This window comes from Aedes aegypti, chromosome 2 (genome assembly GCF_002204515.2).
Source record: "Aedes aegypti strain LVP_AGWG chromosome 2, AaegL5.0 Primary Assembly, whole genome shotgun sequence".
Taxonomy (NCBI): Eukaryota; Metazoa; Arthropoda; class Insecta; order Diptera; family Culicidae; genus Aedes; species Aedes aegypti.
Genome location: NC_035108.1, coordinates 395217361 through 395232245, shown reverse-complemented (window position 1 = coordinate 395232245; position 14885 = coordinate 395217361). Strand labels below are relative to the sequence as shown.

Here is a 14885-nt window from a genome sequence, read left to right as displayed (position 1 = left end):
GCTACCGGAAAATCCACGTAGCTCTTACGTGTAGCGCCGGTGGAGTGGACGAAGTTCAAAAGTTCATGCGTTTATAATGGGCTACCTATGATTCACGTAAGAGCTACGCGAAAAGCGCGATGGAAAAAAATCACGTATGTTTTCACGTAACAATGACGTTTAGATTATTTTGAATGTGGAAGTGCTCATAAGAACACTAAGCTGAGTAGCAGGCTCTGACCCAGTGGGTACGTTAATGCCATGAAGAAGAAGAAGAAGAAGAAATAAGATAGAAATTTTAATAGGAAACAATATTTAAATTGCGACATGACGAAGTAAGCTCATGAAATGTAGCTTCGTATAGTGATAGTTAAAAGACTTGTTTTGTCAGTATCTCAAGCCAGTCATGATAACAGCCTTAAAACCAATACACGTCGTACGTATGAGAAGAAGCTGTAGTTTACTCGAGCATTTTTTGAAACCCACGGTATTCCAACCCGTAACCTTTAACATACTTTTACAGTGCATATAATAAAGCTTTGATGAAAAACTCTCAGGTAGGTGCATTTGTTTGGATAATCAACTTTCAGTCGTTGTGTAGTATGCCACTCTTAGAATCACCACACTGCTGCTGTGTACGATAAGCGTCATTTTTTTCACCATCGTTCTAAAAAAATGCAACAGTGCAACTACTGAAGTGCTAATATCAATTTTTGTCATAGCGGAATAAACGCTCTTTTACGTTACAAAAATCGTTATTGACGAGTTTATCCATAATTTGACAATCCCCACCAAAGTAACAATTTTGATTTTATTATGGTTACAATCACAAAGTCATGAATTAAGCCTCGTTATAAAAACTTACTGGCACAGATGTTTCACAACGTTTTTTTTTTTTAGGATCCGGAAATGTTTCGTTCAAATATGGACTGAAATCTTTTTATTCACTTATCATCTGGATAAATGGTGGTTTTAACGTTCAAAAAGTGTGGTCAAACTGGTGCTTTTCCCTTATAAAATTAAAACATTCACTCAACACGAGCCTCCAAAGAGCCTAACACTCACAGATCCACCAATCTAAAAACAACGGGAAAGGTCAGTCTGTATGGGAATATCCTCTCATTTAACTCGGGTCTATGTGTTCAGTATTAACTACGACGTTGCGTCTTATTGCTAATTCTAACTAATCCTATCAATAGTCAACGTAATGCTCTATCGCATTTATAGATCCATCGTTTTGTAATTGACTAGAACACACTATTATTCGCTAAGGTGCAAAAGAACATTAAGCGCATATGGTTTTTATATCTCTTTGAAATACCTAGTACCTGCACTATGAGATCACCTATACCACGTGGCTCCTACCCACATAATCAGATATGCCATAAATTGTAATCTTTTTTGTACATTTTAATCAACAAAGGATAGTGGATATTCTCATCATAACCGTCGGTCTTGATCAGTGCCAGATGTTTATTCCAGATTAACTCGTTGTAACAGTGCAGTAGTTCGTAGTAGAACCCACGAGCGACGCATTCGTTGAGGAATTGAGACAGCGTATTTCCTCGACGTGGAGCTGTTATCAAAGCTACTCCTTCATCAGCCATGAACAACCAGATGGCATCGATTAAATGCGAACGAGATTCATCAAAAAAGAGGCAATCTGCTGAAAGAATAAATTGATACCGGCCACTGTCGGGATACTTTCCGCACTGATCAAGAGAAACTGATTCCCACTTCAAGACGGAGGTCTTAATCGTACAGTTGAACTTATTCATGTTCAGTGATTTCCTAACATTTTCCACTGATAAATCGTTTCCATCGGTAACGTGAACAAAAGACGGATTACCATATTTCGCCAATACGAGCCCCGCTAGGCATGTCATTCCGCCCCCTAATTCTAGAACGTTGGTGTTTTCGAAAATATTCAATCGAGACAAAATATAATAGGCTAAGGCCTCTTCCGAAGGCCACACACAAATGTTCCCAGTATTGTTGAATCCGATCAACTCAGACGCCGTCCAAGGTCGTTCACCGATGAGCCGAATCTTCAACCTATAGCGATCGGCCAGTCGGTAAACGAAAATGTTCTCATCCTTCTCGTCATACGCTCGATCAAACTCGATCAAGTTGAACTTTGCAAACTGATCATCCTCACTAGAGTCATGTCTCAGTGCTTTGGCCAATAGCTTCCACCGTCGTCTTGCGTTCACAGTTTTACTCTGACCATCGTTCGGAGTTCCGCCGCTAATGTGGTGACTATTTTCGTTCGTTCCTCCGTCGTTTTGCCCTTCGACGTCGCAAACGCCATGGCGTGCAGTGGCCGCAATCTTCAGCAGCTCTATCGCAGAGCTTGACGTGATAGCGTCGTACTGGGATTTAATTAAATTACTGCGCCCGCCGTCTGACGTTGACATCACCTGTTGTCAATCTTTCGCGTCCTATCTTTCACCGCTGTTGTCGACGTTGTTGTAGTGAGAGAGAGGGTTCTATACCATAGCGAACTTCAGCCTTCCGTCCCTACGAACGATATGTATGTCAGCAACCGTTCATATTAAAACGTCTAACGACCAGGATCACCGTTTGAACTTTCGCGCGTTGGCTTAAGGTCCAATTAAAAATCTGCCTTCGCTTGATCTAGCGGAAACGACTAGCTGCTCGCTTAATTTGTAACATCCAGGTACATCGATTCCTGTAACGAAAAGAGCAATTGAAATACATCACCATCCGTTTATTTATATCTGAAAACCTTTCAATGGTTCCAACGAAAGAATAAGTGCACTATAGTGATTGACTTAGTCAGAGCTCCCGGGAAACCTTCGTTGCCTCATCGCGGGAGCACTTGAGTGGAAAGAAACGAATCCAACTGAAATCGAACCTTTTCGCCCAGAATCAATAAAACCACTCAAACGCAGATCCCTGTCAGAAGTTGGATTGCATCCGACATACTGACTGTAGTGGATACATTTAATGGAAATTTCCTTCAGTCTTCTGACCGAAAACATCTGTGTGCATATCAACCTAGGAACAGTTCGTAAGCAACACCAATCAGCTGGGTCCGATAAAAAATCCAAATAGCATGACCTCGGGAATACAAACTACAACAACGTGGTGAAATTATGGCGTTTTTGCTTCTGACGCTCGTTAAAAACCAACCCGTGCGTGTATGACTGCAATAATGGTAAATGGAATTCAATTAGCTTATCTTGTCAAATCCATTTACATACGAGTGCTAAATGGACAAATCAATTGAGCGAAAATTTAGCAAAATGAATCGACGACGGACACGAATTCGTATGTTTCATAAAAACAAATAATCAGTGGGGTGAATCATTTATAATTTTCATGTGGTGCGCAACACTCACCTATGAACAATTATATCTTATTTTTTTTTTTTTTATCTAGTTCGTTTATTTGAGGCTCAAATGCGTTTAACGCTTTACGGAGCCGAAATTCATTTTTTGTATTTTTTATTACATACAATTAATTGGCTTTTTCAACATTAATATGGGATGGAGCCAGGGTACTCGTGGCAGCTCGAGGTTAGTGGTCACAATTTTTGAAGGAAGGACATGGTAGGGATTGGAATCAGGGTTCTCAGCAGCTCATCCGGGAGGTATAACGTGGCATCTTGATTCTCGTTTCATGGCGTTGGTAGCGATTTCTTGCCGGTATTCGACTGCCGGATGGCCAGGATCCTCAATCCAACACAAAGTGGACAAAACACAAAAAAAAAAACTGGGGAAGAGAACACAAGAGAATTAAACTTTTATACAAGACGAGCGAAGAAAATCGTAAATTGCGACCATATAAATAAGATCGCGGGTGCCCAACACATCTCTAACTGGAACATAGGGTTGCCTACCTCGGGCCGCAAGGGTATCCAAAAGTTGCGCTCTGGAGGCGTCCATATCCGGGCACTGCCAAACTACGTGATCGATGTCATCATAACCGGAACCACACCTATTACAAATATTGCTCAGCGCGAGGTTAATCCTGTGGAGATGTGCATCTAGCGAGTAATGGTTGGACATAAGTCTTGACATCACGCGAATGAAATCTCGACTTACGTCCAAACCTTTCCACCAGGCTCGCAAGGAAACTCTAGGAATTATGGAATGTAACCACCGTCCCAGTTGGCCATTTAGCCAATCGCTTTGCCAACCGCGAAGAGAACTTTGACGTACTAAATGAAAAAATTCATCGTGTGAAATTCGTCTATCATAAATCTCACCTTCCTCAGCGCCCACCTTTGCGAGAGAGTCCGCCTTCTCATTGCCATAAATTAGGCAATGTGAGGGGACCCATACAAAGGTAATCTTGTATGATCTTTCGACCAGTGCACACATCTGCTCTCTTATTTTTGTAAGAAAGTAAGATGCATGCTTTACGGGTTTCATCGATCGGAGTGCCTCGATTGAACTGAGACTATCCGAAAAGATGAAGAAGTGGTCTGCGGGCATGTTTGAGATCATCCCCAAAGCGAAGTTGATTGCTGCCAGCTCAGCAACATAAACCGTGCAAGGTTCCTGAAGTTTTCGGAAGGCGGAAGAATTTTCATTGAAGACACCGAAACCAGTGGATCCATTTATACGAGACCCGTCAGTGAAATATCTCCTGTAGGAATCAACATTCTGGAACTTTGCGTTGAAAATACGTGGAATAGTTATACATCGAAGTTGATCTGGAATTCCATGAATAGCTTGTTTCATGGACAGATCATATTCAACAGAAGAACTGTCATTGGTGAAGCGTACACGTGGAGGGTTATAACATGGAAGGCTAATGTCAGATGACATGTAGTAGAGATAAACTCTCATGAATTTTGACTGAGTGTTCAGTTTGAGCAATTCTTCAAAGTTTTCGATGACGAGTGTGTTGCTCACTCCACACTTAATAAGTATTCTTAGCGAGAGCTCCCAGAATCGGTTCTGTAGCGGTAAAACCCCTGCCAGAACCTCTAGGCTCGCATTATGTGTTGAGTGCATACACCCTAAGGCGATACGCAAACAACGATATTGAATTCGTTCCAATTTAATCAAGTGGCAGTTTGCTGCTGAGAGAAAACAGAAAGAGCCATACTCTAGAACAGAGAGAATGGTTGTTTTATAGAGTTTTATGAGGTCTTCCGGGTGAGCACCCCACCATGTTCCGGTAATTGTTCGTAGAAAATTGATCCTTTGTTGACATTTTTCCGTTAAATACCTAATATGAGTTCGCCAAGTGCCTTTTGAATCAAACCAGACCCCAAGGTATTTTGAAGTCAAAGACTGGTCGATGTCTGTTCCCAAAAGCTTAAGCTTTAGTTGGGCAGGGTTCCGCTTCCTTGAAAATACGACCAGTTGAGTTTTTTGCGGAGCAAACTCGATCCCTAAATTTCTAGCCCAAGTGGATAGATTATCAAGGGAATTTTGCAATGGTCTTTGCAAGATTTCCGCTCGTGGGCCCTTCATAGAAACCACAGCATCATCTGCAAGTTGTCTTAGCGTGCATGGTTCTTCCAAACAGTTGTCAATATCTTTAACATAAAAATTATAAAGCAAGGGACTCAGACATGAGCCTTGGGGAAGGCCCATATAGCTAATTCTCGAAGTTGTCAGTTGACCGAGAGTGAAGCTCATGTGTTTTTCTGACAACAGATTGTACAAGAAATTATTCAATATTCCAGGTAGTCCACTATTGTGCAAATTTTCTGACAATATTTCTATGGAAACTGAATCAAAAGCGCCCTTAATATCCAAGAAAACCGAAGCCAATTGCTCCTTGTCCGCAAAGGCTAGTTGAATATCTGATGAAAGCAACGCTAGACAATCGTTTGTTCCTTTGCCCTTGCGAAAGCCAAATTGTGTACTGGAAAGCATGTTGTTTGATTCGACCCAGTGGTCGAGTCGCGATAGGATCATTTTTTCGAACAATTTCCTTAAACATTATAACATAGCGATCGGGCGGTATGAATTATGATCAGACGCTGGTTTCCCAGGCTTTTGAATTGCTATTACTTTGACCTGTCTCCATTCAGGTGGAACAATGTTGTGCTCCATGAATGAGTTGAACAGGTCAAGTAACCGTCTTTTAGCGATATCGGGGAGATTTTTAAGAAGATTGAACTTAATCATATCGCGTCCCGGAGAGGAGTTGTTTGATGAAAGAAGAGCCATAGAAAATTCCAGCATAGTGAATGGTCTGTCCAAAGAATCGTCTCTTGGAGTTTCCCAAAAAGGCGGATGAGCTGGAACTGAGTCTGGACAGACCTTTTTTGCGAAGTTGAATATCCAACGATTGGAGTATTCGTCACTCTCATTTGAGGATGAGCGGTTTCGCATGTTGCGAGCCACTCTCCAAAGCGTCGTCATTGAAGTTTCTCGTGAGAGGCCATCGATGAAACGTCGCCAATAGCTACGCTTCTTCGCTTTAATAAGATTCTTCAGTCTTTTTTCGAGCTTCGAGTACTCTAAATAAAGTTCTGAGGTACCATATCTACGAAAAGCTTTGAAGGCATTAGATTTTTCTCGATACAACTGAGTGCATTCATCATCCCAACCAGGCGTGCCTGGTCGTCTTTTGAAGGATGCACTTGGAACTCGTTGTTTTTGGGATTCTAATGCACTTTTATAAATCAATTCTGTTAGGAATCGATACTCATCCAACGGTGGGAGAGTGTTGAATGATTCGATACCGAAAGTTACCGCTGATGCAAATTTTTGCCAATCGATATTCCTAGTGAGGTCAAAAGGAACCTGAATTGACTGTTCTGACCTTTCAAGATTATTTCTGATAGAGGTTATTATGGGCAAGTGATCACTACCATGGGGGTCATCAATCACCTTCCACATGCAATCGAATGATAGTGAACTTGAACCCAAAGATAGGTCAATGCGGCTTTCTTTGCCGTCGGATGAAATACGTGTCGCTTCACCTGTGTTCAAAATGTTCAAGTTGAAATCGTCGCATAAGTCATAGAAAATAGCCGCTCTATAATCGTCATAAGATTCGCCCCATCCAGTACCATGTGAGTTCATATCACCCAGTATTAAAACTGGAGATGAGAGCATGGAGACTGCATTCCAAAGAAGACGGCGGTTTATTGAAACTCTTGGAGGAATGTAAACAGAAGCTACGCAAAGATCTTTACCCTTTACGTTTATTTGGCAAGCAACGATTTCTATGCCTGGAAGAGTCGGGATGGGGATTCTGTAGAATGAATGGCACTTTTTGATCCCTAAAAGCACACCCCCGTAATTATCATCTCGATCCTGGCGTATAATGTTAAAATCGTAGAAGTTAAGATCATCTTCAGAAGAAAGCCATGTTTCACAGAGTGCAAATATATCACAATCGGAATTGTGAAGCAAAAACTTAAATGTGTCTAATTTAGGTTTTAGACTATGACAGTTCCACTGTAGCACAGTTATCATATCTTGTACCTCACTTGATGAATTAGCCATCGAAAGATATGATCGAAGCAAGGAGGGGCCACGAAATAGTTAATTCCCTGAGATACTCTTCTATTGCGGGGAGAAAAAGGTCGAGTATGCCTCTGAATGAGTCTGAAACTCCGAGAGCGTTACATATGCGATCCACAAGGGCCGTAAAAGTTAACAGTCCTCGCTTAGCCCGGGGGGTTTTCGAGGAAGAGCGAGGGACTTCAGTAGCTTTTTTCTTGCTATCTTGTCTAGAGCTTCTTTTCAAAGTGTATTTAGTCGGTGGAGGCGGGGGCGGCAGATCTTTGCTGCAACATGGAACGGAAGCATCAAAGACCTGTTTCTTCGGGATTTTTAAATTTGCCCCACCTCCTTTGGGATTAGGCAAACTTCTGAGGGAAGATTTCAATACCTTACGGCGCAGTCCCGGAGAAGATGGAGACTTTCTTTTACCGGGTGCGTGTACCTCCGAAGAATCTCCCCCATCGGTTTCGTCGTCGTTCGCTTCATCGGAAGACAACTCTTGAAAAGAGTTACCAACTGGGATGGCTGATGAAGACTCTTCTGCGGATTTTTTTAAAGATTTAACCATTTCCGCATATGTCTTCTTGGAGCGCTTCACAATGGAGCGACTCTCATTTCGAATGCGCCTTTTGTATGCCGGGCACTTCTGCAAGTCATGAAGATCCTCACGACAGTAGCTGCATTTTACAGCTTCCTGTGTGCAAGCATCTTCCAAGTGAGCTTGGTTGCATTTGCCACAACGGGGCTTGTTGTCGCAAAAGCTAGCACTATGACCAAGCTGTTTGCAGTTGGTACAATTAAATACCTTCGGCACGTATAGGCGCACTGGGTAAAAAACACTATCGATGCAAACAAATTTCGGGAGAACGGAACCAGGAAAAGTTACACGAAACGAGGCTGACGGCGAAAACACTTTCTTATTTCCTTCCATGGAAACTGATTGCAATTGTTTACAATCCAGTATAGCCACATCAGGAATGGACCGGTTCTCAAAAATGCCTTTGCCAGTCTTAATGTCTTCACATGTCAGACTCGCGTCGATAATTTTCCCTTCCACCTCGACCTCTCTGGCGGGTATGTAGATAAAGTACTCCACAGTAAAAGCCTCATGCTGAGCAATCTCATTCGCTGCTTTGTAACTAGGTGCAGTTACACGCAGCTTGGATTGCTTCACTTGGTGAATAACGGTCCCAGGATATTTACGCGTCAGCTCTCTAGAGATCGAGAGCACATTCAAAATCTTATTTTTGCGCCGGAAATAGACAACCCAAGGCCCAGCCGAAGACGGTTGATAAAACCGCGTTCGAGCAACGAGATCTTTAGGAGGCGTATCGCCTCCATCCGATTCGTCCATGCGGAAAAGAATTCAACCGCAACCAAATAATAAAAATAATAATAATAAAAAAAAACAAAAAAATGCAGAAAAATAAATTAACCTATCAGTGGACTATTTTGTACACACCTCCCCTAAATAGGCAAAATAAATAAACAAAAAAAAATATCGAGAAAAAAAACTTAACCAATCAGTGGGCTATTTTGTACCCAACTCCCCTATACGACCGAAATTGCACCGGGAGAGAGACAGAGGAGAAACAACAAACAACCTTGAACTCAACACTGTTTGTTCGGAGATGCGAAAGCAATTCAATAGATGTGGAGTAGGTATACAAATTGATACTTATCCGTTCCCGTTCGATGACCGCTGCTGGTCTGCTACACTGATGTATGCGGGGAACCAATCACCGGGGGATGATGGTGATAATATTAATCAAATGGTGGCACGATACCAGTTGACCTTTGCCAATCTGGTTCGCTTCCTTCACGGTGCGCGGTCTATAGCACTACAGAAGTAAACTGCACTGGTAAAAACCCACTCGGGCGGTGGGAGAAAAAACCAAAAAAAAAAAACTACCGACTGCCAAAGACTGAACTGTCTTGTTCAAGCGCACAGCAAGGAATGAATTATATCTTATTATAAATACCCTATTCATGCTGAAAATCACGAAATAAAACAGCATTTTTCTCCCAAAATTGGACTCTACTGATCAAAAACTGACTTGACGTGATTATTACAAATGACAAAAAACTGTGCTTTATAAAAATAAGCGAAATTTTAAAGTTATATCAAAACAAATAAAACTTTGGTCCCACACCATCCCATACTGAAATACCTGGCTGGATACCCGAGCAGAAGAAAATAACTACTGAATACCAAACTGAGGTATTCCATACCAGATAATTTCCATTACTTACAACCTGAATGAGGTATGAATGAGCCCTGCATAAGAGGTAAAATACCTCAAATACTTTCTACAAATGCCAAGCTGATAACAAGAGCAGGTATTGTAATACCTAAATAATACTTGGTGGATTTTCATATAAAAGTGAAATTTTTCAAAAGTAGTTCAATACCTCCAGCAGCCCTCAATAGCAATCAAATACCAAAGTGAGGTATGTTTTACATAAAACTTGAAATTGAACACTTGAAAAAATGGTTAATTTATTAATATATCGTATTTTTCTCTCCACATAAGACAACATCACGAAAATATAACTCTTCAGGTATTTGAAATAGTAATAAAAATAATATATTTCAGATTCATGAAAAGTTAATCCCTATTCTCTTGGATAGGCAACCTTAATTTTTTATTTATTCATGTTTTTACGTAATTATTCGGATTTATTTTTCGACCATTCTCAAATCGACAACGGATGGAACTGTATTTTTAATTCAAATACAAATTTTACATGCTGAAGTTTTAAATTTCAATTCGAATAAGTGATAGTCTGATCAATTATCATATCGTCGCTGATAAATATATTTTTTCAGATTTTTATTATACGCACTTTTTGACACAGAACAAATGTTGTAAAACAAAGTGGCTCAAAAATAACGCGTTTTGCGCGAGACTGATAAGAGATGCTTCAAAAAAATGTTACGTAATCAACACATTTATAATTAAATTATCCATTAAAAATTGTAATCTGTTCTTGTTGGGTACAGTAATCAAATGTGTAAAAATCAGATTTTTATCATCACTGGTCTTGAAATGGTAGTATGGTGAAGTCGTGCCCATACTTTCTGGGACACCCTATATGCCACTTTGCACATTGTCAGGTGCACTTTTACAGTACTTAGAACATATCTTTCTGCGCAACCCCATTTTTTTTTTTGAAAATCGGCTTGACAATGATGTTTAAGAGAAGAATAAAATAATCACACTGAGAATCTCAAAGTTGAGCACGTTTCTCCCAAAATTGGGCTTGTAAAAATTGAACAAATTACATTTTGGTCCCACACAATCTCATACTAGAACAGCATGCTAAATATAGTTGTTTATTCTGAAATCCTAATAGTCTAACTCATTTAATCTAACAAATGCTTATCGAACCAATACAGGAAACAAGGAAACAAATCAAACTTTTATTACATGCGATTGATTCCATTCAGAACACGTTTTCAGATTTGTTTTTGTTTAATGTATTCCTTATGGGAGAAGTAGGGTAGTTTGGCCACCTTAAAGAAAAATCAATAAAAGTGCTGAACATATTATATTACGGTTATTAAGAAAATTTTCCGGTTTGCGGTAGCCACCGAGTTCTACCGCATCTGTCAAAGTTCTACCGCAGGCTTCGAAATCATTCTATCATTGAAGCAAACAATTCAATCATAGTATGCTTGAAAGAGAAAACGGTGTTGAAAATAGCAACAAACAACAATCATCAAGACGGTATCCAAGGTATCATTGAAGCCTACTGATGATTTACCAGTACAAATCAGTGATGTGACAGCTGGGGTAGCTTTTCGTTGGACCGCAAAACGGAAAGTTTTCTTTGAAATTGCAATATAATCTTCGGATTTTTACGTGATTTCCAACAATTTTTAAATGAATATACTTGAACCGCATGATTTTCGTTGTCTTATAAAGTTCACGAATTAATGTCATTTTTCGAAACGATGTTGTACCAATGAGGTGATATTTGCATCCTATTTTTAGTTGTGAAACTATCTTATATAATCTATTTTTTTTTTCATAACACTTGTGTGTAATAAGTATTTATAAACACTCCGTGCAAAAAGATCAGAGTACATTCTAACAGTCAAACATCATTCTAAAACGATGAAATTTGAAAGAGCCATTCGGGGCATTATGAGCAGTTTTTGCTTTGAGTTTGGTACACTGCCTTATAACACGCTTATTACTTTATTTCCTTGTCAGTTTTGGGGTTGCATGTTATGTCAGATGAAATTTCAAAAATCTATGTAGTTTTCAAGGTGTGCTCATTCCACACATTAGTGAAACAACCCTGGCTACCCTGGCCTTATTCATAAATGTTCTGTGGATTTCGTTTAAGTTGGCTCTATGGCTCTAGTAAATATATAATCAAAGAACAACAGTATTCAAAAATACAGATTTCTACGTAGTACCGTAAAACGGGGTAACTTTGATAGTTTTTTCGAAGAAAACTTGAATATTTATGCATGCTGTTTCAAAGAATAATAATTTATATTGTTAAAACAAGAACTGGCATCCTAGCTATCGATTGCAGTCGATAGATTTCCAAAAGATTTATTATGAATGGATATATAATTTTTCATATAATCGAAAGTTGGTTTTCTGTTTTGGGATAACTTTGATAATGGAGTATGTATCGAACAAAATTGAATGAATAACGAACATTTGTAGGGCATTGCATACCTCTAGGCGTTTAACGTTATATGGAAATTTCTGACTTAGATTACAGAAATGGTCCCAGTATGTGAAATGCTATTCGCTAAGAGATTTGAGACCGTATTCAAGTTCTATGATAACTAGGCTGTCAAAGATAAGTGGCCAACTATTCAAAACTACATCAAATAGTGATCGTAGAACAGATTGTTTGCAAGCGTTTCGAAAATGCTAAAATTGTGTCAATTTTTAATATTCGTATAAAAAGCCTCAAATGCACTTGATTCCAATGAAAATAGCTTTGACATGAAGTGCCATACTAATACTCTTTACTTTTGCATTCGTTTTGCTTAACTGATTAACAGAAACTTCGTTATTTCGTTTAATATGTTGTGGGTCTCGCACTATCAAAGTTACCCGCATTATCAAAGTTACCCCGTTTTACGGTACCCATTTATTAGGTAAGGCTAATATTAAAAAATTTCGACCACTTCACTCCTCTTCCGTAACGCTTTTGTTTGCCTATGCCTACCCTTCTTCTTCGTGACATTACGTCCTCACTGGGACAGAGCCTGCTTCTCAGCTTAGTGTTCTTATGAGCACTTCCACAGTCATTAACTGAGAGCTTTCTTTGCCAAAGTTACCATTTTCACATTCGTATATCGTGTGGCAAGTACGATGATACTCTATGCCCAGGGAAGTCAAGGAAATTTCCATTATGAAAAGATCCTGGACCGACCGGGAATCGAACCCAGACACCTTCAGCATGGCTGTGCTTTGTAGCCGCGGACTCTAACCGCTCGGCTAAGGAAGGCCCCTACCCTTCCCCCATTCAAGCATTAAGTATTTGTAAATGTTGTCTGATAAAATTACAATAACATTCGATAGAAGTATCATAATTTTGATAAGAAAACTAATAAACTGTATGAATTCAGCAATGTCTTGAAAGTTTTGCTGTACCTTCAAGCGCATTTTTACAGAATTTTGGAAAGTTCTTTCCATTATATTTTTGGAAATCCACACGAACATAATTTTAAAGACTTCGACATATCATTCATGACTTTCTAGAACAAATTGAAGAATGTTCAGTGGCCAAATCTACACTGTGAGATTGAGGTACGGAGAATATAAAATATCTTTGCAAGTCATTTTTCTACCATTGTTGAAAGCTGCTTTCAAATATTGACAATGAAATTTGGAATAATTTGTCTAGAGAGAATTAATTGAAGAGTATTTCAAATGTATATGTATCAGATCGAGGGACTTTGTGCAATTGGTACTACTCTCGATGTATATGTCTCAATAGCATCAAACAATTCTCCAATAAGTCGAATAACCCTAGTTTCAACATAACTAGGACTCCAACTCTCTATACTTAATACTAAGTATTTCGTTTTAGAAAAACTCATCTCATCTGTTTATTGATTTTTAGGTCGCGTTCGGCTCAGTGTCGAAAATATAGCTGCGGCAGGTAAAATCTTAACATTAACTGTGAGAGTTGATTAAGCTGATAAATTCATTCATTTGTAAGAACTGCATACAAGGTGTAAGCTTTTTAAAAAACACCGACACGTTACGGTGTCGGCTAGGGTAGACACGTCACGCGACGCGAAAATCCTTTGGAGTTTGACATTTCATTATAAATTAATCACGTCTACCCTGGTCACGCCCTTATGCTTCCAGTGGACGCAGGGCCAGATTTGGGGGGTGCCAAGGGGGCAAATGCCCCGGGCCCCTCAATTAAGAACCCAAGAATCAAAATTAAGAACAAACAAATTTTAGAACATCTTCTAATATTTTCTCTTTAGACATTTGAACATATAATTCAAACGTTTAAGTCAACTTTCCAATATTTGAGTAAATTTTGTTCTTCACCTAATATCTGAATCGCACAGTATAGTTTGGTCAATGATAATCCTTCAATATATTACAAGAAAACATGAATGTTAAGCCAAAATTGTCAAAATTCTTGTCTATTAAGTTTTAAAAAAATATTGGAATTTAAATGCGCTTAACGTTTTTCAGGATCTTAAAAAATACGGCGAAACCTGTAAAACATTGCTCAACTTAAAGAGTGTATGGGGTTCCTATCAAAACTTAAACATATTTGCATTTCTATCAGAAACTTGAAGTGTAAGGGAAATTCTTACAAAAAAAGGCTGAATTTCATATAAAATGTTCAAGTTTAGGGAAATGTATGCCAGATTCTTACAAACCGATTGACCTGAAATTTGAATTGCATTTCATAAATAACTTGAAATTTGATTTAAGAGAAATAATCAAATTCCATTAAATATTTTGGAAGGTATTAAAAAAATACTATTGAAAAAAATGCCAAAAATTTTAAATTTGAGTATTTTTGAAATGTAAATATTTAGAAGCAGGCATGTTTTAGCAAATTTGTTCTCTTCGATTGAATGCAAAACTTTGTAATAGATTATACTTATCGTAAATTGTTTGTTTTCAAAATATCTTAGTATCAAAATATGAATATGTTTGTCAAAATGGGCAAATTTTAAGAACTTAGACACTTTTTCATAGAATCTGATGATCAATTCACAGATCTAATTCTGTCAATATTCTACGAATTGTAATATTTTTCCCATTGGACGGCAAAATAATCTAAAAATACAATTGAAAAGTTTGAAAACAGGTGAATCTTGCAATATATATATAGCTCACAACCGAAAATGTAAATTGCACCACTATGCATTTAGGCCTCTCATATCCTTGGAACGATCATCTCTTGCAAATTCAATACGTTGGTTTGTGGAATCCCAAAACGTGCTGA

At 38.8% G+C, this 14885-nt stretch overlaps 1 protein-coding gene across 5 annotated transcripts in view; it reads right to left on the bottom strand.

Annotated features, from left to right (window-relative positions):
* Nucleotides 1-379: 379 nt before the first annotated feature.
* The window catches only part of LOC5570685 (calmodulin-lysine N-methyltransferase), a 66126-nt gene continuing 51620 nt past the window's right edge, over nt 380-14885 (bottom strand). For 3 of the 5 annotated variants that reach the window (XM_021847021.1, XM_021847022.1, XM_021847024.1), the window contains exon 2: nt 380-2671. In XM_021847021.1, the coding sequence (XP_021702713.1) occupies nt 1353-2396 (1044 nt within the window). In that variant the 5' untranslated portion in view covers nt 2397-2671 and the 3' untranslated portion in view covers nt 380-1352. Of the gene's footprint in view, nt 2672-2728; nt 2958-14885 lie in introns of those variants that run through there. The other 2 variants (XM_001659232.2, XM_021847023.1) reach the window with 2 other exon arrangements.